Genomic DNA, 26,004 nt, shown 5'->3' on the forward strand with positions numbered 1-26,004 from the left:
TCTTGTTGTAGATCAGGTGACTGTACAATCTAGCTATTTTTATTTTAATTTGTGGAATGGCATTCATTTTTGACGGTTTCGAAGTTTTTTGTGGAAAAAAAGTTCTGAAGTGAGCAAAATTTTGTACGAAGGACGCAGTAAATTTCTGTTACCAGTGTTAACGAAGCGTAGCCTGAATTCAAAACTGGCTTTATTGAAGCCAATTGAGAAGCTTTGGTTAATAGTAAATCAGGTTTTTTGATTTGTGCTCTGTTCACCTTTGCCGAAGAGAACTTGAAACTTAGAAACTTGAAAGTTTGGTAGAACGTATCCACGTGTTAGTGCTAGGCTGCTTTCGAGCTGTATTGGTCAGCTGTGAACTATGACTTGAGTTATCATCCAAAATTCAAGCAAATTATATTTATTTCAAATTGGATTTATTTTGATATTCTGAGCGAAACTAATTTGTTGAAGAGCAAAACTGAACTGAACGAGTAGCTATTGGGACTGATTGCGGATCAAGTAAGGCAACGATAATAGTAGTAAATATAGGGAGCACTGGGAAAGGGGGGTTATCATGCCATGGGGATAATAGGGTATAGATTTGTATGGGGATAATAGGGTATAGATTTGCATGGGGATAATAGGGTATAGATTTGCATGGGGATAATAGGGTATAGATTTGCATGTGGATAATATGGAATGATCATTAGCCATGGGATAATAGGGTATGCATGCGGATAGTCTAAATTTATTTTTATGGCGTATGGATTATTACATGGGATAATATCGTATGGATTATTTGCATGGTGAAAAAAGTTAATGTATTTACATGTACGGAAACAATATGGGGGAAGAGTGAAGCGCGAGGACAAAACAATTGGGGAAGCAAGTAAGGAAAAAATAAATTCATTTTGAAAAACTTTGGTGAAGGGAATGGCATCAACGATTGCGACGGTAGACATAAAAAGTATTCACGAAAACTATTTATTTTTGAAAGAAAATTATCCTGATTATGGAGAAAGATTTGTGTACTTTTTAGCAACTTGTTTGCATTTGGATCCCAACATTGATCTTGACATTGCTCTTAAACTTCGTCCCTATGGGGGAATAATTGGTATTGATAATTCGTCGCTGGACAAATATTTCAAATCTTTCAAAATTTTGAGATTGCATGCTATTCTTCATGACGCTGCGGGTTTCGTTTATGAGTTTAGCGAAAAAGGACCGGGTTACTCATACGTTTTACCTTGTCCAGTAACAAACGAGTATCTTGGTCACGTGACCGGCCTTGCATTTTGTCTTTACGTGAAAACTTTCAAAGGACGATTGTTCAGTATGTTGGAATGCTGAAATCACGAGCGGTTGTTCTCGACTTTGAAGGTTTTCGGAATAAATCTGGCTTCATAGTTAAAGAACTTGCTATTGCTACTGAGAACATTATCGACATAATTTCTTTCCTACCTCCCAATTCATACAGAACGCTCTCGTCAAGTGATCAAAAGTCTTACCAGTGGGTTTCTAAGTTTTTGCACGGTCTCCTCTGGGAGACCGGAGAATATCCTTACTGCTATTTGCAACAAATCATAGACAGCATTATTCTTCGATTTCCATTAGCGGTATTTTACGCCAAGGGCAAAGAGAAAACAAGTACTCTCACGGAACTACTTCAAAAAAACGTAATAAATTTAGAGATATTGTCTTGTCCAAAAGTTGAACATTTGAAGTTGTATCGAGAAACTCCTGTTTGCAACCTATATGCACTGAGTTGCCCAAAAAGACAGAAGAGCAGGCATTGCGCGAGGAAGAAAGCCCTGTTGTTCTATCACTGGTTGATGAATGAATCGACGTCCAGAGAAGACAAATCCATCACTGCTTCAAGTGAGTTTATCTCCAAGTTTGACAGTCTACAGTTGTATAGCGCCCGACAATCAATTGACTGTAACACTAGTCAAGGAGGAAAGAATTGACTCTCGTGGACAAACAATTCTGAGAAAACAGCAGATTGTGTGTGGTGGCGCTGAAATAGAAGTTTTTAAGAAATATCTTTCTCTTGTGGAATACTTTCAATTGTACCATGTCTATACAAGAGAAAATGCAAAGACTGAAACTAACCCCTTTACCTATGCCCAAGCGTGCAGTACCAATTCTGATGTCTCTGGACGATGAGAGTCTTCCCAAAGAAATCAAGCGGCGGGTGAAAGAAAACGATGTAGAGTCCATTGTTTTCAGAGATAAAGTAGACTCAATAAATGCAAATTATACAATCACTTACAGAAATGATGACAAAGACTCTGAATATGTGTTGTATGAAATATATATCGCTGAATAATTTTGTAACAAGTTTGCAATTCATTTTTCACAAATAAATTTTTAAAATGAGTCAAGCAGAAGATCAGTTGGATTCGGGCGGAGGTATAACTGACTTGGTTTTCGACGCCGAGCACCAAGAAAGACAGTCTTGGAGGTTCTGTAATTCGAGATTACCTCGATCAAAAGTGGTATATTTTACACAAATTTCAATAATAATATTTCTCATAACTGTTTCTCTGATCAAATTAGTCTTTTTCAAACTTGATTGCGAAGAATCAACATTTTGGTTTTCTCTACTCTCGTGCACAGTTGGGTACGCTCTTCCTAATCCCAAGTTATGAACAAAATAATTTCAACTTCTGACAGGTTGTTCATGACTGTTTGCGGGCCATCGTGTTGCGGAAAAACTGAGCTGATTTTCAAAATGTTACTACATGGCACTTTTTCCCCAGAGTTTCCAAAAATCTTTTACTTTTATCAGCATGATCAGCCAAATTATCAGTCATTAGAGAAAAAATTGAACGTAGAATTCAAACAGTTTTCTGGTTTTGAACTCGTTTCAGAGTTAGAAAACTGTCTGCTTGTTTTTGACGATTCATGTGAAGAAATTTTCAACGACAAAGAGTTTTCTAAATTAGCAACTGCGGGGCGACATAGAAACATTAGTGTGATATATGTTAAACACAACTTGTTTCAACAGAGCAAATGGTCTAGAAAAATTGATTTGAATACAACACACATAATTTTGTTCAAATCACCACGAGACACACAGCAAATTAATTTTATTGGTCGACAACTGAATAACACACAATTTTTGAAGGAAAGTTATGAGCTAGCAATCAGGAAGCAGTTTGGTCATTTGTTAATCGACTTAGATCCAAAAACATCCGACGTCTTACGTTACTGTTCAAATATTGTTCCTCCAGGTCCATCAATTTTCTATCTTCCATCAGCTAAAGCTGTTATCACCAACTTAACTGATGAGAGAGAAAGAACTATGTATGCTGCGGCAGATGCTAGATACATCGGACTCAAAAGTAGGAAAAATAATCAAGACAGCTCCAAATAAGTTCATTAAATTCCTTTGCGAGTGCTTACTCAATATTGTCAATGGAAACGTTCCAGTTAATAAAACCAAATTAGAAGGTTACGAGAAATCATTCAAAACACTATTATCTAATCAAACAAGTTTGAAACTAAAGAGGAAACTTTTAGCCAAAGAAACAGAATTTGTGAGAATTGTTGGATTTTCTTGCTATCGATACTTGACAAAAAAATAATGCATACGTAAGAATTCATTTTAATTCCAAAACGAATGTTTTTGTCACATCAACCTGTAAAAAATGAAATTTTGGAAAACCCTAATTATGAACAGAAGGCAGCTCAACTATCACTATTTCAAAGAAATCAATCTGAAAAACCACAAAAAGAAGAAAAGCCTGTTGAAACTATGAGCAGTGTTTACGAAAACAAGGAGGCTACTAAAGAAGAAACATCAGAACCAGTCAGCGAAGACAGTGAGATTGAACCAATATTAAAGAAACAAAAAATTTCTCAATTTGAGTCTATAATATCTGAACTTGAACCAATGGAGAAAAACAAAATTAAGCGATCTGAAATCTTACTTGAACACATTATGCAATCTGACGTCATTTCCATTGGAGGAAACGATGTACTTCATATCAATAAAGAACCACTGGGCGTTAAAGTTTCTACTTTTTTGTATAATTTACAGCAAAGCACAAAAAAAATTGACATTAAAAAGTACTCAAAAATTTTGACTGCTCTCGATATATCACCACATTTAGTTGCAAACACTTATGCCAAGCAAATATTGGAAAACTCGTCAGAAAGTGAACAAGAATTCTACCCAAGCCGAGAAAAACCCCGCAGTAGTGGATCCAAATCAAACCCAACAAGAGATTACGAAGAAACAAGTGACGAAACGACAGACAAAAAAGAGACCAGTCAAAAGAAATGGTCTTTCTTCTCCTGAGGTAAAACGTTTGGAACAACTTTATTTAAAAGGACCAGCTTCATATGGAAGCACAAAACGCTTACATAATCAGAGCAAGCTAGCATTAGGCAAAGTGCAGTCCTACTTGGAGACAAAACCGTCTTTCACAAAGTACCGTTCAATTCGATTAAAATTTCCCAGGCTTAAAGTTTTTGTAAAGGACATTAATGCGATTTGGTCATTGGATTTGGCGCACGTTGACAAACTAGCCAAATATAACCGTAACATAAAATATCTCTTGGTAGAAGTTGACTGTCTATCAAGATATTTGCGTGTGGAACCCTTGAAAACAAAGTATGCGACGGAAACAGCTGAAGCATTCCAAAAGATGATCAAAAATAAGCAGCCTGAAAAAGTGTGGGTTGACGATGGTAAAGAGTTTCTTGGAGCTTTCAAACAATTGTGCAACAAACGTGGAATTCATTTATACAGTACTTTCAGCGAAAAAAAGTCCTGTAAAAAAATTAGACCAAATTGTGAAAACAATCAATTCGAGAGTAAATCGGGTAACTAAACTTGCCCCAAATAAAGTTACCAAAAAGGATGTGCCGCGGTTAGTGTCATTGATCGCGCAAAAAAGCACAACTCAGAAGCCCAAGTTTTACATTGGGGATTTTGTGAGAATAGTTAAAAAGGACAAAGCTTTCCGGAAAAGTTATAAGCAATCATTCACAGACGAAGTCTTTGAAATAACGGGAATACCTACATTAAACCCACCAACATACTCTTTAGTCGACGCTAACAACGAACCAATTCAAGGAAAATTTTATCAACCAGAATTACAACTTGTCAGGCTCCCTCTCGTTGAAAATGTCCAATAACCGGTTTGAAGACGAGTTTACAGTTCACGTGGTTTCATCAGCTTCAATGGAAATATTTGATTCAAACACATTTGCATCATTTCGGAATTTTTTTAATGACGAAATCCAACTTTCAGGTGATTGGCGAGTGGCACTAAGTGAAATCATATTCCCAACAAAAATAGAAAATATTGTAAACGGAAATCTGACTGTATACAACTTAAAAGATTATGAAGATTCCCAAAAGATGTCTTCTGGAGCCAATGTTATTTCTAGACCTTATAGCGGGCAAAAACTAGCTTTTATGCCAGGAACATTTGATACGGTGGCGCAACTTCTTGCCACAATTAAGCGCACAGTTGGATTACCCAATTTTTCTTTCAGAGAAATTAAGAGCTCTGGAAAATACGAAGTTTTGCTAGGGAAATATGAGGGAATTACGTTTCCCAGTGAAAAAATCCCCAGCATCATTGGCTTTGAAGGTATTCCTGACGGTAACGGAATTCATATTGGGTACAAAATGAATCCAAATGAAAACAGGCTTATGAAAAGTGATGATACAAAAGCATATTATGGGGAATTTCCAGCCGACCTTTGTGATGGAAAGCACCTTATTTTCATCTATACAAACATAATTGAATACCAATACGTCGGTGACACTAAGGAGCCTCTTTTGAGAGTCATTGATTCAAAACAACGTCTGAAAAACGGTAGTGTATGTGAGCTTGAACCAACTCATCGGATCGTTTTTACAAATTTAGACTACAAAAAACTTTTGACCAACACAATTCAATCAATTTCAATTGAACTGCGGACGGAAACAGGACAATTAGATCCGTTTTCGGGAACTGGAAAAGTTATTCTAACACTACAATTCAAAAAGTTTTCCCAATAAAATGCATTCTTACTATGCTAATCAAGCGACGTCTTTGCCTCATTTCTCTGGACATTATGGACAAAGAGGAAGTGGTTTTGGAGCTTTAGCTGCAGGAATTGGACGTGTTGCACTGCCCCTAGCACGTCGCTTCATTTTGCCAACTGCTAAACGTATCGGGAAAGAGCTCCTGAAACAAAGTGTACCAGAGATTCTGGATGTAGTGGGCAACAAAAAATCTCCTAAACAAGCAATTAAGAACACAATTTCAAAAACTGTTAAAAAACAGACTGGCGGCTCTCGACGAATTACTTCACGTCGGAGGAAATCAATACGAGGCAAGCCAATGAAAGTAGGCGAGAAACGCAGAAAGACCATTTCAACGCATAGAGCACCAAAAAGAAGTCGGTCGGATTTTTTTGCTAAAGTGAACGATGATCGCTAATTTGTTACCATCAGAAGCAACTCACAGCTCATTGGATTTATTTGAAAAACCCTCACTGCTGGTGACTTTTGATGGTAGTTTTTGTCAAAAATTGGGTCCAATCTACAGCCCAAACGGACCCATGTTAGAATTTGAAGTCGCTGGTGACAGAAACATCTTCATTGATTTACAAAAAATTTTCCTCGAAGTTAAATGTAAAATTGTCCAGTCTTCTGAAGCTGATTTGAAATATGACGCTACAGCCGCCGCTGACATTACAAAAACAGATTCTCCCTACTTTTGCAACAATGTGTTACATTCACTATTCTCTGATTGTACAGTGTCTCCTAATGGACTGAAAATTTCAAACGCTAACGGAAATTATGCTCACAAAAGTTTCATTGAGACCGAGTTCTCACATAATAAAGATGCAAAAAATACATGGCTGGCCTGTCAGGGCTACTCTTATGAGGAAAACCCGGGAACGCTATCAACTGCAGAAGTGAACAGAAGAAAAACTTTGGTGAGACAATCAGCTGAATGCACCTTTTATGGCAAAATTGCTGTAGACTTTTTCACTTGCGACAGACATCTGCTAAGTGGTGTGACACTTCGAATTGCATTCAGACGCTCAATTGATGATTTTGTCATAATGTCTGATGATGCTGCGAAACAATACAAAGTAAAAATTGTCGAAGCTAATTTGTATGTGCGGAAGATGACCCTCAATGACACTGTTGTGTCCGCCATTGAGAAAACATTATTGAGTAGTCCCGCCTCCTATCCTTACCTTGAAACGCTCACAAAAACGTTTCTGGCTTCAACGGGTCTACACAGCTGGAAACAAGAAGATATATTTGCGAGAGAACCAATTCGCCGACTGGCGATCTGCTTAAATACAAATGAAGCTTTTCTGGATAACAACCGGCAAAATCCATTTCATTTCCGAAAATTCAACCTAGAGCAGATTTATGTATATCGAAACGGTTTGCCTGTGGCAGATAGTCCAATATCTACAGCTGACGACAAACGTCTTTACTTTAATACAATATCGGATCTAGCTTACATTGATAATGGACATGGAATAAGTTTGACAGATTACCCAAACCATTTTATAATGGTTTTTGATTTGACCAGTACCCAACAAGCATCCCATGACTTTATTCACCCTGAACTGACAAACTGTTCAATATCTGTTGAGTTAAAATTTTCTGTGGCCTTACCAAACAATATTGAAATTTTCATTATTGGTGAAAAAGCTAGTACAATTTTTGTTGATAGTGCAAGAAGAGTATCAAAGAATCACATTTTGACAAACTAAAAAAATGGACGAAGATGATATCAATGATCTTATTCAAAGATGTGCTTTACTCAAGCATAAATTTCTGGGTGTCTTCGCTGCAAATAATTTTCCCCAAAAGTTGAAACCAAACAGTTTCCTAATTGTTAACGCAGCAACTGCAGAAAGTTTTGGCACCCATTGGTTACTATTGTGCCAGAAAGAGGAGGAGGATCAATTGTTCTTTGCTGATCCTCTCGGACAGTCTATTTCGTCATACAAAGATGTCTACCAAAGAATAATTTCTCTAGAAGAAAATGCAAAAATTTATCAGTTACTGAAGGATCAGCCAATTCAAAGTAAAAACTCAAAACTTTGTGGACTTTTTTGTATTTATATTGCTCATTATATTTTTAACTCACAAAAAAATTGTAAAACTGAGTGATGCTCAATTAGTTCGCTTTGCTTTTCATATGCTGTATTTACCCTTCCTTGATTGCAATAAATTATTTTTTCAAAATTTAATTTTTTCTTCGTACACAAGGCGAACACTCAACAAATCAGTATCAATATTTAATTTTCCATATCCACTAACAAAAATATCCATAATTTGACAAAAAGCACCAGAATGAGGACCAGACAAAATGTTTTCAACTCTTCGGATAGTTTCACTATTAACAAAATCAGTTTGAACTTGTTTCGATGGAGGACGAGCGTTGTAGATCGTCTTTTGAGCAACTACTGGCATCTTCGCACAGGGTTTTTGATTTATATTCACTTGTTTTGCATTGCTAATTTTCGTATTATTGTGGCAGGCAAAAGCTGGCAGTTGTTTGCGTACTGTCTGTGAGTCAACTTTATCTGCGGAGCTGTTGAATTCAACCGCCAATTTGAGCTTTGTAAAAACGTCTCCATTAGTCTCCAAAGTTGTTGCAGTCGAAAATAAAAATTTGAAGGTTGTAAATATACAAGGCACAGGAAAATTTTGGTTTCTTTTCAAAGTTTCCTTTTCGAAAGTTGTTGTATCAAGCAAAACGTGATAATGGTTAGTTACTAAGCCGCAAAACTCAGAATCAAAATGGGCACACACTGCATAAACATTTGTGTTAGAAAAGGTAGGTTTCTCTTCGACAATCTGAAACTTGAACTGTTTTTGAAATTGTTTAAAGTAATGTGGTGAACGCTCGTACATCGCCTCAACCATTTTTGTTGCTGGTCTTGGAAATTTCTTCTGATTTTTGTTGGAATCGTGGTTTTTTGCTGGAGGGGGTTTTGTTGATTCCTCTTCTGTGAACTGAGAGCGTATATCTGCTGACTTTTCAATCAAGTTCTCAAATTATTGAACAGTTAGAGAAACTCTCTGCTGAAATTCGTAATCGCTTTCCGCTTTCTTAAACAATTTTAGAAACACATAGCTACCCGTCCTTTCATACGTTTTCACAGTTGCTCTGATCAAGCGCTTATCAGTTTTCGAAATGTCGAAATAACAATCGCCGAATTCTGTTTCTTTAGTGGAAGTGAAATGCATGCCGCAACTTGATATTATTTCCCTTAACAATTATTGTGAACGCTCCAACTCAGGGGCGACGGCAAGCTTGGATTACACGTGTGTCATCAAACACTCAATTAAAAACAAATGATTGGCGAATACAGTCTCAAGTACGCCTACGGCGTACTTGAGTCTGTTCATTACAATTTTTATGGCAAACATATGGTGCACAAATGTGATCTTTTGAACAATTTTCACATGCATAAAGCGCTCATATAAACTAGAAATTAGAATCAGATGCGACCTCAGATAATAAACATACATGTTGAACACAATTTCGAAGCACTCATATACACTAGAAATTAGAAACAGATGCGACCTCAGATAAGAAACTTACATGTTGAACACAATTTCAAAGGCATAAAGCAATCATATACACAACAAATTAAAAGCACATGTGACCTCAGATAAGAAATTACACATTGAACACAATATATAACAACAGTTAATTGAAAACAGATGTAACCCTAGATAACAATCTGTGGTACGCTCAAGTTAAAATTGTGTGTATGTTGGCTCAAAATTAAAAACAGATGTGACCCTCTAGCTTACGTGAAACAAATGCAAAACTTGTACACAGAAACCCTGAGCTATAATTCGGCGGCATTCATATATGTGTTGAGTCAAATTGCAGTTTGTTTCCAGCAACAAATTCGAATCTGTTTAATTGAATTCTTTTAACACTTAACTTTTGAAATGTCGGTTAAAATTCTCGCAGAATCAGAGTCTTCCTGTGAAAGCACTTTGGTTTATCGAACAGTTTATGAAAACTTTGTTGTTCTCATCCAACAACGAAAACAAGACAATGTCTGGAACACTTACCATCACTGTCTTCTTCCAAAGATTCTTATAAATGCAATTGCCGCCCTGCCCGAAAAAACAGACCCTTTGGAATGCAGCATTCTTACCTCAGGAGGTCACTTACCTGCAAAAGTATTGCCAGCATTTCAAGATTTTAATATGGACACATTACCTGAAGAAACCAAACGAATTCTCTACCGCTACGACTGTGAGTGCGTACCCTTGTTTGAAAATCAACTCGGAGCATATCAAGCTTGTGATGATTTGGCCAATTTGTGGGGAATCAGTTCATCACCTGATTCGCCTCACAGTGAATCGACACTATCTAGTCTACCCACAACACCGGCAATTGACCCAAGTCCAACTGTTACGCCGGCACCCAGCCCATCTCTCTTTGCTGAAATCAGGAACCCTCCAAACGATTTCGATAACTTTTCAAACGCCAAAGCGAGAGGCTATGAGCGAGAGTTTCCAAACACCCACGTGTTCAGAGACTCCAAACGTTAGCGGTGCACCAAAAAAGCGACGACCAGAAAATTCTTTGATGGACTTATTCGATTAAATTAACTTAATTAGAACTTGAAACTTTACTTTCATATAAAAAACTGTTTCAAATTTGAGATGTTAATTTGTTCGTGTTTGTGTTATACATTTTACTTCATTTCTATTTCTTGAATTTGTAATACAACTTCTTTTTTGTCCGTTTTGTGTTTCTATTCAAAACTTAGACAAAAATATAATTCAAGTAAGTGATCATGTTCGGACTTGTTCAGGGAAGATTTTTACTTTCCCCTATGACGCAAGCACAGATATCATTCTCCAAGCAGGCATTCATGTACCGCAATCACTATGAACTGTTTAGTTTTTGTGGTAATAATCCACAATTAGACTTTCGAATCAATAAAAATTCTAAACATCTGCTTGTTAAGCCTAAAGTTATATGGAATTAACACAATTTCCGTTTTGCAAAAAGTGTGCGGTTTTTGGCTCAAAAGACCTGTTAACATTATGCCAAAAGAGTAGCAGCATATGAACTCTGAAACCAATTCATAAATTGGAAAAGTTGTCGAAAATTGTAATCCGTCAGAGATAAAGTTCGAAAAATTGCACTTGAAAACCCAAATGATGTCATTAGGTTCTGTTAAAAAAAGTTTTTACGTCCTCTAGCAGCACCGCCTAGCTTTGCGCTCTCGTTCAACAGGGTAAAAAAAGCAGGTTTGTGAAAAAAAAATTTTGAAAAAATTGAGAAAAAAATTTTTTTTGATAGATGACCTCTGACCTTTGACCCCAAAAATGAGGGCTTCAAAAAACACTTGGGATGAAACTGATGGTGCAGGGGTTCTCAGCACACTGTGTCCTGCAAAACATCTCATCACGCTCGTCAAATTTAACTTAACCGTTACGGAGATAATTAGCGCCTAATTAACGGCTAATTAGTGACTAATTAACATAATTGCTCATTAATGAAAAAAATGGAAATTTTTTTATACCAATGTTTTTGTGGGAACATGCTGGATGTTTTTGGTCATAAGCATCATGGCCGAAAAATGGCTCCTTCACCGATTTCCAAAACATCTGGTCATCAATGTCACATTAACATCTGGCATTAATTAGCATATGAAGTACCCTAAGGAAAGATGTTAGATCGCGTTTCTTTGCATTTTTGCACATTGTGGGCCCACGGCATCAATTTCTCTCATAACACCTGTCATCGAAAAAGGCTTCAGAAAAAAGACACATGTTTCTGTCATGTAATTGTCATTTAATGACATTGATTTATGATGATTGACAGAAAAAATAACTTTTTTTCGGTTCGTTTTAGAGCAATTTTTTTAGTGCGGACCTATGTTTTTCGTCCCGGGGAGCAATTTTGCTCATCACACTTGACAGCGTAGGACAACTCTAACCACCCGTTTTTTAAGAGGTCTAAAATGGTAATTTTTTGAAAAACTCAAAAGAAAGTAACATGTTTCTCCGCTTTTTGAAATGCGTTTTTTTAGGTGATTCACAAAAACAACACTCGGTATGACCCCTCTGAGGGTCTACTAGCACATAGTTTTGAAATCGGAAAGTGTTTTATATCTTTTTTGCGTTTATTTTCAATAAAAATTCGAACCGAAAATTTCCCGCCAGTTTCAACCAATAAACTTTGACGAATTCAAATGTTTGAAATTGGCGCCCACCAAACTACGTTGTTATACAGAATGCCTTCATGTAACACCCTTCGTAGCGAATGCAATTACCACAAAGTGCAATACTAGTTTTCCGAATCATTCAATTCTTTCCTAAATTCAATTCAAGTTGTTATATTCAAGTCAAGTTGTTATATTCTATCGTCATGACTTTTGCTTGTCGGTATTGCGACTCTGTGCTTAGCACTAGAGGAAATCGTTCTCGCCATGAAACAAAATTTCATCCAGATGAAATGAAATTACCAACTTATCACTGTTCTTTGTGTGAGTTTACATCTCGAAAAATGTCAGAACTGGAGGAACACATGCAAACTCAACATTCAAGGTTCACAAACTGTTGTCGGGCTTGCCACCTCGGATTCAACAGTTCGCACCTCTATGCCCAACATGCAAGGTCAGTTCATTCAATTCCAGTCTTTGGTGCTGAGTTTCAACCTACTCAACCCTCCGATCAGTCAGCTTTTAATGGCAGTCTTCAATCCTACTCAATAGAACCCACGGATGACGAAATGGTGCCAGCAAGAGACCTCCAGGCGTTCATGAAGTTCAAACAGGAGCGAATTCAGGAACTGATTGATCAAAAACTATCATCGGGCCCGCAAAAAGTTCAATTCTCAGCAGAACTGCAACTTTTCAAACAATTTCGTGACCCTGAAGAAGACGACGAGCGTATCACCATCTTCGCTAACTCTCTGATGACTCCTGTGTACGCTGAAGGGCTCTCAAATGACAATTTTGTAGAAATGGTGGAAAAAATGCTCGCTGTGTTGTTCACCTTTGCCTCTTCTGGAAGTGGTTGGATGTTGGAAAGAGTTATTCGCGTCAATTTTAAGTTCGCCAAATACAGACCGGCCACTGGATCTTCATTTATTGCCTTACCAACAAAGTTACAAAATTGTAGAGCCCTTCTCAACATAAGGAACCATACAGACAACAACTGTTTCATTTACAGCTTTATCGCAGCTTCCTATCTTAAGTGCAACAATTTTGAGGGAGAAGAAGGACGAAATGACTCTTTAAAGCTAACATCACCCGAGTTCTATCAAAACATGTCATCGCTTCAGCCTGCTGGTGAGTTTTCAATGCCCATGGGTTTCAATGACATTGATAAGTTTGAAACACTTAACGACGTAGAGGTAAACGTTTTTGGATTTGAAAACCGAGATTTGTTTCCAATGCGGGTGTCTAAAAGGACAACTTCCGAATTGAGCCTCGATTTGCTTCTTCTTTATGAGAATGATAAACACCACTACGTTCTTATCAAAGATTTGTGCAGGCTGTTCTGCTTCATCAAAAACATCAAATTCAAGTCAACTCTTCACTTATGCCGGAACTGTCTTTACTTGTGTCACAAGGATGTTAATAACTTTGAGGATCATGTTGAAGTTTGCGGTAATAATCCACCAGCTGTTATCCGCATGCCAAAACCAGACAATAATTTATACAAATTCACAAACTGGTCAGCTACTTGGTTTGCTCCCTTAGTCATCTATTTTGATTTCGAGTTGTTTCTCAAACCAGTGGCCTCCTGTGCTCCAAGTGAAGAGAGAGCTTCATCGCGACCAATTGAAGTTCACGAACCATGTGGCTTTGCATTGACTGTTATTGAGCACGGCAACCCCGAGCCCAAATTTACTCATTTGGACAGCAGCTCGGAAAACTGCATGCAAAATTTCGTTCAATTGATTCATAAACTTGCTAAGGATATACACGAACAGAAGCGCAAACACCCTTTCTTCCGTGGTGACCGATCATCACTTCATAAAAATGCGAGCAAACAGTGTTGGATTTGTGAAAACGAATTCTCAGAAACTGACGAAAAAGATCTGGACCACTGCCATTACAGCGGCGGCTTCCTGGGTTGGGCCCACCCACAGTGTAACAGAGCGTGCCGGAATTCCAATTTTATTCCCGTAATTGGACACAACATCCAAAATTATGACCTCCATCATATTTGTCTTAGTCTGCAAAAGTGCAAACCGACAACAACAATCAACGTCATACCAGCAACAGACGAAAAATACATTGCAATGATGCTGGGAGTGCAAGTTGATAGAGTTGAGAGGGCTGACAAGAAGGTCGTACCCGTTTACGAATATCTACGCTTCGTTGATTCTTACAAACTCTTCAACGGATCTCTCGAAAAGCTGGTGGAGTCCTTGCCAGAGTCAGAGTTTGGTATAATGGAGTCTATGTTCGCCCATATTCCTGCACCTGACAGACAACTTCTGAAGCAGAAGGGTTATTACCCTTATTCCTACATGAGCGACCGGTCAAAGTTTGCGGAGAGGGAGCTGCCGGCTCTCAGCAAATGGACGAATTCTTTGGAAAACGGAAAAATATCAATCAATGAGTCCGAATTAGATAAAGCGAAGAAGATGTGGCAGCTGCTAAACTGTGAGACAATGCAGGACTACCACGATTCCTATTTGAAACTGGACGTTGCCCTTCTGGCCTGCTGTTCGGAATACTGTCGCAAAATCAGTTTCCAGACATACAGATTGGACGTGGCGCAATTTTTCACAGCTCCAAATATGGCAAAAGATGCAGCTTTACGGATAACAAAAGCACGCGTAGAACTTTTGACAGAACCCGAGCACCTGCACATGATTGAACAGTCAGTAAGAGGCGGAATTACTTCCGTATTCGAAACGAGGTACTTCAAAGCCAACAATCAGTTCTTACCGGGCTTCAACCCAGAAGAGGCTTCCACATTCGGGTTGTGCCTCGACGCTAATAATTTGTATGGGGGTGTCATGCAGAAAGAGCTGCTTCCGATCGGAAGCTTTAGATTTGCCAATGAAGTTTCCATTAGCCAGATCTTGAATATGCCTCAGGATTCTGCCATCGGCTACTTTGCTGAAGTGGATCTGGAGTGTCCTACAGACGTTCACGACAACCAAAGGGATTATCCGCTAGCGCCTGTAAAGGAAATTGTACAAGACGTGTGGCTAAGCGATTTCCAAATCAACCTAAAAGAGCAGTACAATATTCCTGAAGCTAAGGTCCCTAAACTACTGCAAACACTGTTTGACAAGAAGAACTACGTAGTCCATTATAAATTACTCCAATTATATGTGCAACTTGGATTACGTATAACGAAACTTCACCGCGTGCTGCAATTCAATCAGGAACGATGGCTCGAATCGTATATTACCTTGAATAGCAAAATGCGGAAAAACGCAACTAATAAATTCCAACAGAATTATTATAAACTCATGAATAATTCTGTATATGGCAAATAATTGAGTCGAAAAGGCGACAGTCGAGGGTGGAAATTACACGAAATGCGGAGAGAGCAGAAAAACTTGTTTCGAAATTCGAATTTGAGAGATTCAAAATATTTGGGGAGAACATGGCCGCTATGTGCAGCAAGCCGAAAATTATAACATGGAATACGCCGACTATTGTGGGTGCAACTGTGCTCGACTTGTCTAAGTACTATATGTACCGCTTTCATTATCAAATTATGCGACAAAACTTTCAATGTCGTCTGTTGTACTCGGATACAGACAGCCTCTTATATAGAATTGAGTCAAAAGATCTGTATGAGGATTTAGCCAACCAATCTGCCGAAGTAAAAAACGAATTCGATTTTTCATCCTATCCAGAAGACCACCCACTTCACGACAACAACAATAAGTCTGAAGTCCTTAAATTCAAGGACGAATTCAGTGGAGACTATATATCCGAGTTTGTGTGCCTCAAACCCAAGATGTATTGAATCACATCGAAAAGTTAGTCCATATAATGAATAACTTCTAACCCCTTCCCTCAGTAATTTGAATGCAAGTTAAGTGCGTTGGAGGAAACTACATAACAAAACTTAATAGTTTATTGTAAAACATGTTTACCTTGTTTAGGTTGTCGCAAGTTGTCTGCTAAAGGTGTGACCAGGGCAGCCCAAAAACTTCTCACCCACGAATTATATAAAGAAACTCTCCAAACGTCGAAACCAGTTAGAGCGGTAAATACAAGAATAACATCCGAAAATCATGTACTGAAAACGGTGACAGCTAATAAAATATCTCTATCCGCATTTGATAATAAGAGATATATCGCTCCCATATGGACATATTGCGAACGCTCCCATATGGACACTTTTCTGTGTTGGGCGATAATCAAAGCGAAACGTCTAGTTCGCTCGGATGGTTTGATCCTGACCAAAGTCAAATAAGTTGGGATTACAGTACAGAGAATAGTGACAATTTAAGTGAAATTTTTCGTGACACTGAAGTGGATTGGGACTTTCCAACATATCTACCACCCCCGGAGAAAAGAATGAGAAAACACTGTAGCGATAACTTGAACCTACTTCTGGACAATGCCAGCCACTATTCGCCGCCCGATCCTGGTTTCATTAATGCGGGAGGAATAAGAGATGAGGACATTTCTGATGACCAAATTGTTGACTTTGATAGAAGCAGCTCAGAGGAGGAACAAAGTTTTTGTTCATTCATTGATTTAGAAGCTACAGAAAGTAGCGGCGAACAGTGAAAGGGACAGTGTACAAACTCAATTTCATAGTGTGTTGAATTCAAAATAGTGTTGAGAAATACTTTGTGCGAGATTTGTTCAGATTTTGTTTGGAGTGTTGCTTTAATTTGAACGCCCCTGATTCAATTTTTATTTTCAGTTCAATTTGTACGAAAGTTTCTTTAGCCTAAGTTCAATAAGCGGACGGTCAAGTTAGGGGAAAAAGAAAGTCAGACGGCGAGACAATTACCGCCACATTATCCGCATAAGAACGTATCCGCATGCAATTATATAACGTATTATCCGCGTGCAATTATATACCATATTATCCGCATGCAATTATATACCATATTATACCCATGCAATTATATACCATATTATCCCCATGCAAATCTATACCCTATTATCCCCATGCAAATCTATACCCTATTATCCCCATGCAAATCTATACCCTATTATCCCCATGGCATGATAACCCCCCCTTTCCCAGTGCTCCCTATATTTACTACTGATAATCTACCGAATAGCTGATAAAACAGTTTTCAAAAGCTAAGCGTAAAAACGTGATATCTAGACAGATTTTCAACCGCTGAAACAAACGTGGAGGCGTGATGTTTTCCTTGTCATTGATAGGAGATCTACCTTTACAGATCAGAAATCAGAAAACGGAAATTTTTCAGCCTGCCACCACGAACAAATTTATGAGTTCTATTGTGGTTGTGATAGCAAACTCTAGCACTGTTTGATCGTGTAATAGGTTGCATATAGCTTTAAAGAAACCAATACCAAAGCAAAATTAATTCATTTAAGTTGGTTATATAAGGTGCTTCTCAATAAAGAAACAGTCAATTCTTCGTTTTGGTTTTGTTGAGTTCGTGACCAATTTTGCAAATCCAGGGTTGTTCTTTGCAAACAATTTTGCTTTTGAACCTGTCAAAAGTTAGTTCCTGCTTAATGTTTTGCGATTTAAACCGATAAATTATTCCTTCTTTTCCCAATGGTGGAAAGACAAAGTCAGCACCCAGGTTAAAATTTCCAGTCAGCTGGAAGTCGCCATAACCAAAAGAGAGCTCCAGAATCTCGTTGATACACAAAGCTTTGATGAATTCCGCCTGGAATAGTTATTGTTTTTAGTTTGAACTGAGGTTAAAGTCGCATTAAAATGCGTACAGGAAACATTGCAAATATTATTTCTTAATACAGAAGTCTGATATCAAGCGATGCTCATTCCAAGCGATGCTGATATCAAGCGAAGTTTGATGCTCGTTCATAATCTCATAAAGAGACTGGCGTACAATTTTGATCAAATAATTAATCAATTCGGAAAGCGCCGAAATTTGAGAAGGCAATTTCAAAATTACAATTATGTTACAATTTTTTAATTGAACTGATTTTAAATGATGGGTAAAATTGGTCGAGTCAGATAAACATTTAATGGTTCTTTTAATGAAGAGTCCCCTCTCTTAAGTTTTGTTTTTGAATTTTGAAAATTTTATCAACAAAAAATGCGTTAAAAGGTATGTGGTTATTGCTTCTCAGGACCCTCAGAGAACACAAATAGCTTCAAACGTTTTGACTGAAATTCTTGTTTGACTTAGAACGACGCTGCATAGAACTTATTGAAACTTGTACCAAATTGTGTAACAAAACTTTTTGAACCAAACAGAGACGAGGGAATAATCTTTTGAAGGATTTTTCCCCGTTTTCTATTTTGAATTTTGCAAAAAAAATTCTTGGGGCTGAGAATTGTTTTTGAACTTGAATTGTCATTGAATGCGAAGAGTTTGAACTAATATGTACTTTGGTATTTTCCTTGCAGCTTTTGCTGGAGTATAAAGCAAGGAAACAGCCATTTTCATTTAAAATTGTTCATTCAACCAATTTATTCAACGGATTTTGGTTCGTCAACCGCTATGCAAGCATATCCAATATTCTGGATAAATATAATACCGGGTAAAAACTAAAGAAAGTGGTAATAACAAAAATTTTGTTGTTCCCGGAAGACTGATATTGGAGATTTCAATCAATTTTTTTTGCTTCGCCGTATTTTACAGATCTCAAGTCAAAAAATTCTATCCAGCGCTTTTGAATTTTCTTTGGTTGTCTTGCTTTCCAACAGAAGAAATGTGATGGGGATCTCTGAATCTCTTCCAATGATCGTTAAACCTTAGCCCATTCCCTGAATTTAAGAATTGGAGTAAAATAAGCGAAAACCTGATTGACAATTGCGGTAAATTGATTTTGCTTGGACTCCTATTCTACAAGAATTAGTCAATATATATTATCAAAAACTATGATAGAAATGCAATTTGACTTGCTCAGATTTTGGATGATTACATGGCTCTCTGGTTGTCTGTGACAATTGTTCAATTATAATGAGGATTTGAGCGTGGTTGTAGATCATCAACTACGCTTCTTTTCGAAAACAAAAAGAAATACAGTTTTAGACCGTGACTGAAAAGACTCAAAAAGACTAGTAGAGAGGGGTCAATATTGACCAAAAACAGACAGTCGAGCCATAGTATTTTCATTGGTCGAATAAAGGTCTTTTCAGAAGCATTTTGTGTCAAGCATGAATTTTTCATGGGCATTTTGTATCGAGCATGTTCTTTTTAATGGGTCGAGCAACAGTTGTTTCATAAGCTTCCTTTTTCAGATCCGGGAATTGTTCTAATTTTTTTGTTCCATAAAGGAGTTCTAGCTGAGCAAGACTACACAACGTTGCACCACTTCAGTTCAACTTAATATACAGTTGGAAACCTGCCAAAAAAACCCAATTTTTGATATAAAGCGATTATTGAAGTAGGACTATAATGCCAAATTAATTGATTCAATGAATTAAGGTAGTTTAAATGTTCCCAATAGCCGTAATGGAAAAGTGTCATTATTCATTTGTTTTCCGTTCCAAAATTATGAACATAACATGTTTTTTTATAAAAAACAGATTTTTGATAGATTAGTGGATCTTTTGAATAGCAAAAGATGAAGGAGTGTACATGCTGACTACGTTATAAGCAATAGTCAGCAATAAAATTGCACGTAAAATTTTCGAGGCAGAAAAGCACATGTGAGAAGATTTTTGCTCGACTCGTGATTTAACAATAGCTCGAACCAATTTTAAAATTTCATTTTTTTAGTCGATCTAAAGTCCAACGTGGTTAATTTGAGTCCAGAGTGCTAAGGGCAAAGTTTTTGATCAAGCTAAATTCCAGATTCAACGAAATTGGAGGAGCATCGAGGTAAGGTCCAAAAGCGAAAAAAAATGGGTCGAGCTGAAGTCGAGATGACAATTAAAGTCGAGCTATAATGTCTTCTTTATAATGACAATTAAAGTCGCTTTATAATGTCTCCATTAGCAATTTGGTTCGAGCATGTTCCTTTTATACCCATTTTTGGTCGAGGACGATCTTTTCATAAGTCGAGGCCTAAGCGTGGGTAAAATGGCTAACGTGAATTCGGATGAGCTGTTTATGTTGTCCGTTCCATACTGGGGAGGATGAGGAGGAAGAGAAGTCTGTGATATTGCGATAAAACTCCTCCGGTGTCACTCCCCATCTCCGCCTATGGATAAGGAAGTTCTCCGTTTGCATGTTGCAACAACCACCTGTTGATTAAAACTCGCGTTTTGTTGTTATTTGGATTGAAAGAGAAATAAAATTAATTACTTTTTGTTGAAAAGTTGTACTTTTTGCATTGCTTTTTGAGAAGTACATTATTGTAAAACTTAGAAGGGCGCTACATAGAACGTGCTTCCATTTGTTACAAATAATTGTGGGAGTTGTTTTTGAAACGAAGAGAGATTAGTGACGCTGTCTGTTTTTTTACATCATTTTCATTCCCATTCTAAGCTAGAGTTTTTCTCTCAGGTTTGCTTTGAGTTTTTGTTCTCTAAGATGAGTTTTGCTCATGGTAAATTCTTACAAAAAGCGAATAAGTTGAGAGAATAATGTCTTTATTTCCGTGCGAACCACCTTCCGCTAACTAACCACTATTGAGAGAACTATTCGAAATATTATTAATAATACTATTACCCTAACGTTGAGAGGGCAACATGCGGTCCGTAAAAACTGATTCACCAGCAAAATTTACTCAGTGCAGTCGCTAAATTGGGTATCTCCCTTTTCTTTTCAATATTTCATCCTCAAATTATGCGCACTGCTGCTGGTCTTGCAATGGTTAAATTTATTGCATGTGGGTACCAATAAACGCAAAATGGTCTGATCATGATCAATGAAATACTTATTTGAGATCGCCAACAGTTAGCGCACATTTTTAAAGCTTCAAATTGTATCTCTTATAACAATATGCAGTGAAAAGTGAGTGATTGACGTCTACTGACCGAATCCGAATTGGTAGAGGGAGAACCAGTTGTAGAGTCTGTGTATGGGTCTGACTATAGACTGGAATTCAATCACGTCATATAGTCCACTCATTCTGTTCGACACAGGAGCATCAAACTGAAGTCTCAACAAACAGAAGTATTTACTGAAACGAATTTGAAACGTGTCAAAGATTTCATGTGCAAAATGTAGTTCTAAAATTATTAACTTCCAAGTTTTTGTCCTGATTTTTCTATTATTCTTAAGGTTTTCAAGGTTTCTTTATTTTCACTAGATCTGCTTTATTTCCGATTTATTAGGAGTACCATATGTGGTCGCTTTTCATAGCTATTAAATTTCAGCTGTGATGATGGACCCCGTAACTACGACGTATTGTCATTTGTTTCACTATAAGTTATCCGGACTGACCTTAGTTTGGCACATTTCTGGCCCCAATACGAGTGCTGGTTAGGTAGAATGAAGTCTTGGGACAGTCTGGTGTCCACACTGGCCACAATGCATGCTAAATAGCGGTCAAATTTTAACTAACTTAACAGTTTTCAATTCAATTGAGCACAATATTTTTTTGAAAAGAATAGAAAATTTCGATTTTTATTGTCAAGAATTTTGATTAAGTCATTCCTTAGTAATAGAACTCAATGCGTAAAACTTGGTAACGTATTTTCAGAAAGCTTGATTATAATCTCGGTGTTTCAGGAGGTACAGTTTTCAACCGCTAATTTTTCTTTTATAAGTTAATGCTTTCTCCAAACAAACTGAAGGCGATTTTGACATTGTGCAGTTTGCAGATAATACGAACTTGATCTGCCATTTTGAGACAGGATAAAAATTAGAAACCGTTTTCGGGTAAACGGATAGCGATTTTAAAAGACCAGCTGAACTTAAATGCAGTTTTTATCAAACAAATCAGATCCCGAACAAAAACCACATAGTGTTTTCAAAGGCAAACTTACAATACCCAAGATTTCGTGACAATGGTATACAAACTGATGACATACTTTTGTTTGAAATTCACATGAATTCAGTTTTAGTGGCGAATGCAATTCGCCATTGCATGATGTGATGATGGACATCGACCTGGAAGTTAGACTTTTTGGATCATTTCTGCTAGCGCCCCCCCCCCCCAGCCTTATATAGCCGTTAAATTTTGCACCCCCCAAAATCTAAGTTTTCGCGAATTGTAAGAGCGATATTTGCATTTCATTGAAACAAGAGTGTCTAGGTAGATTGAAGGTACTTTTAGAGTAGTTGCCTTTAGAAGTTTTAAAAAATCAAGCCCTTATTGTAGCCGATAACACCAAAAATGATCTAATACAGAAATTTTTATTGATGCTTACGTTATATGCAACAAATTTTGGTTGAATACGTAATACTTTCAAACCATAGCTGTGCTAGCTTTTAGTAAATGCATATTGCTCATATATGTTCACGTATAAGATTACTTAGCTTTAACAATATGTTTAGACATTTATAAATGGGGGGTGCCTAACTAAGCGGGGGGGGGGGGGGGGGGGGCTAGCAGAAAAGATCCGACTTTTTGTTTTCAAATCAATAGCGTTTTCAGATTTTTCAATGTTGAAGATTTGGAATTTTTCTGCAGACCTTAACTCCTAGAAATATACAAATTATAAATTGTCAAGGTATAACTGAGGAATAAAGGTTTGTCATTTACACAAGATATATTAGAGATGCCGTGATCCTCTCACGAACGACCAGGTTTTGTCAGGTGAACTGTTCATCTCGAACGTTGGCCTAGAAAAACCACAAAGATGTATAAGGTGATGGGAAACGTCTGAAATTTTTCAAACTTTTGCCAGCCACCTATGTGTTATGCAGAGTCTCAGCCGAAAAAAAATCCAAAACAAATCATAAACAATAAGTAAAAGGAAAAATGGTGTAACAAATCAGTAATCAAGAATACATTGCCCTCAAGTGTTAGGGTTATCAATTCTAGGCATAGTTTTGAAGGCTATTTGATTGTTCGTTTTTTATCAATTTCAAAAATACCTTACAACTTTTTTTATAAATCGAGAAGCACATACGGACAACCTCAAAATGATATTTAATTTTAATTCAATATTAATTACACGTGCGGATTTGTGAAATTTGAAAATATAAATCTTTAAAATGTAAATGTTTAACCTTAGGGTTATGATATAAAATTATACTTTTTCTCCAAAATACACAATTTTGAAAAATGTTTAAATAACACTACACTGACTGTCGCTATGTCATGTTCAATTCAGGGAGGCGCAAATAAAAGAATGATAGTGAAATGGAGGCATGGTCCAGGTGTTATTCAGAGTGAGTTCCGGCCCAGAACCACATTAATCAGATGCATTTGAGTCGGGGTTAAAAAAAAACCCAAGGAACTGTACCCCCAATTGAACGTTAACGCACCTCTCCTTTAGCGTATTTGGCCACGCCTTGCGGGTCATGACCATGCTGTAGCTACTCGTAGGATTTTATTTGAAACTGTCAAAAATGAACAATATCATGGCGAGAATTCACTTCTGTAAAAGGGTTTTGTTTTTTTTGTTCCTGTTAGAATCAGACTAGGCTTAATTTCTGTGGCTTTTTTAACCTTTCTCAGAAGTTTACCATTCAATTGGCAATTATTTTTCAAACTTTTTCTAGCTAATTAATGGAATTGCACAAAATTCGCAAAATCAACTTGCGCAAGTCAAACGTTTGACTTTTAAGACAGCTATTAGATATCTTTTCGTCTTGCTATAACTCGCCCTGTATAAATTAGCAAGTCTGTCGTTTTTTGCGTTTGCTTTTTTTTTTCAAAAACATTGAAAAATATGGAAATATTGCCAAATCAGGTCTACTTTCTATCAGGCCTTGAGAACTCTGATTCATATTGACATAAAAAACATATTTTGGTAGCGGTTGACATTTGATTTTTATCTTCAGTATAGCTAACGGGTTATTTATGTCAGAACATCTTTAATTATCCCATTTTATCTGTTTCTAATATTCAAGTAAAAAATACTTGAAGATTGAACTGTTAAAATTCTTACCCCAGTCAATTTCGAATGGTTATCTCGCAAGATTCTGGCAGACTCTGCCAGAATGTTGCAATATAACCATTTTTCTTCCAGATTCTTGCAAGATTACCATTCATTTTAACAGAATCTTATAAGATCATACAACATAGCCCTTTGTTCTGCCAGAATCTTACGATATAGCCATTTTTTTTGAAGTTTTCCTGCAGCCAAAAAAAAACGCGCGCAAACCGTCCTAGGGTTCTAAGCAGCTCGGAAACAACTCAAAACGTCGCAATATGTGAATGTACACATATTCTGGGCATAGACAAAGAAAACGATTTGGTGAATCGACAAAAGAATTTTGTGGCGCTGTTTTGGACTTTTTTCAACGATGTGGTCATTTTTTCTTGCAAATCTTGCACGTTGTTCTGACAGATCATGCAAGATAACGATTTTTCTGCCAGAGTCTTGCAAGTTATTCATATTTTGAAAGATTCTGGTAGAATCTTTCAAGATAACCATCCGGTCTCGCAATGGGTAGCCTTCGATTTGCAAGGTTTCACGAGATCTGGTCTCATCGGGTTTAAAGTTTTGTTATTTTAATTTCAGTTTTCCAAGAATGCATGATTCCCTGACTGGGATGCCAGATCGAATTGTCCTCTGATCTGGCTGAAGTGTGGTTGAAGATTTTTCAGATCAGACCCAAACGGGTCTTGACGTTAACCACAGTTGAGTTTTTCAGGATCATAATAGCATGTTGAATTTATATAAAATCACGTTTCCAGTATAAAATTCAGTTGGATAAAAAATAAAATTGATTTTCAGATCATGAGTTTCAGATCATGCCGCGATTGTCTGGCTGATTTGATTGTGAGAACCAAAATCTCTTAACCAAATAGATTAAAAACGTTTGTGCGAAAATTTCTTGTTTAAAAGTTAAAGGAAAGCTTCTGATCAGTCCAACTTGCTTTCATACTTTTTTCTGATCAAACCAGACACCGTTGTGCTGAAATTTGTCTCTAATCGGACTCAAGTGCGTTCGAATTCGCCTCTGGCAAAATTATCCAAAAGTGTGCGCGCACGTGGTCAGTTCCTTCTTGGACCTCAGCCGCGTCTTCAACTTTGCAGTTTTTTCATCTCTAGGGGGGAAAAAGGAGCTGATTTTAATGAGGAGTTTGTTGCTTTTGAGACAATTGGAGGAGTTCAAATGTAGCCAAAATTATTAGTCACAGATTTTTTTGACACAGGTGAGGCTCAGAGAGCTCCAGTTGAAATATTTCACGTCCGATTTAATTGAACTTGTGCATTTTCAAGCTTTATTTGTAATTAACAATTTTAGCCACAAATTTTCCACTTACCCAAAATTATGAAGCTAGTAGTGTTATCCATACAGTCTATAAACCATCGCTTAAAACACGTTCAGTTATTCGCAACATTAAATGCGTGTTTATTTTGATTAGCTAACATCGCACCTTGCTCTTCAACATTTGAATCAAATAGAAGAGCATATTGACAAAAGTATTGGAACCAACTCAAAGGCTACATAAGGTCAACAAAATCATTAATATTAAACAAGTTCGGTTATTTCGGATAGACTCCGTGCACAGATATCCAGACTTCTCTTTGGCTGCAGAAGTTTTCCTGCAGCCAAAGAAAAAACGCGCGCAAACCGTCCTAGGGTTCTAAGCAGCTCGGAAACAACTCAAAACGTCGCAATATGTGAATGTACACATATTCTGGGCATAGACAAAGAAAACGATTTGGTGAATCGACAAAAGAATTTTGTGGCGCTGTTTTGGACTTTTTTCAACGATGTGGTCATTTTTTCTTGCAAATCTTGCACGTTGTTCTGACAGATCATGCAAGATAACGATTTTTCTGCCAGAGTCTTGCAAGTTATTCATATTTTGAAAGATTCTGGTAGAATCTTTCAAGATAACCATCCGGTCTCGCAATGGGTAGCCTTC

The 26,004-nt window shown here is 37.2% G+C and overlaps 3 protein-coding genes across 4 annotated transcripts in view; 2 read left to right on the plus strand and 1 right to left on the minus strand.

Moving 5' to 3' along the window:
- The window catches only part of LOC142344059 (uncharacterized), a 390,373-nt gene that overhangs the window by 215,703 nt on the left and 148,666 nt on the right, over positions 1-26,004 (plus strand). The window lies entirely within an intron of this gene.
- LOC142345011 (uncharacterized) lies at positions 12,513-15,473 on the plus strand. Its single transcript, XM_075397095.1, has one exon. The coding sequence runs from the start codon at positions 12,513-12,515 to the stop codon at positions 15,471-15,473; it is 2,961 nt and encodes a 986-aa protein (XP_075253210.1).
- On the minus strand, positions 17,501-25,516 carry LOC142344056 (uncharacterized). The gene is made up of 5 exons (XM_075395529.1): positions 25,396-25,516; positions 21,453-21,546; positions 21,044-21,189; positions 20,154-20,308; positions 17,501-17,816 (listed from the first exon to the last, which is right to left on the minus strand). Exons 1-5 carry the CDS (start codon positions 25,424-25,426, stop codon positions 17,550-17,552), a joined length of 693 nt encoding a protein of 230 aa, XP_075251644.1. The 5' UTR covers positions 25,427-25,516; the 3' UTR covers positions 17,501-17,549.

The sequence above is a fragment of the Convolutriloba macropyga genome, chromosome 8, assembly GCF_964194025.1.
Source record: "Convolutriloba macropyga chromosome 8, txConMacr16.3, whole genome shotgun sequence".
Lineage (NCBI taxonomy): Eukaryota > Metazoa > Xenacoelomorpha > Acoela > Convolutidae > Convolutriloba > Convolutriloba macropyga.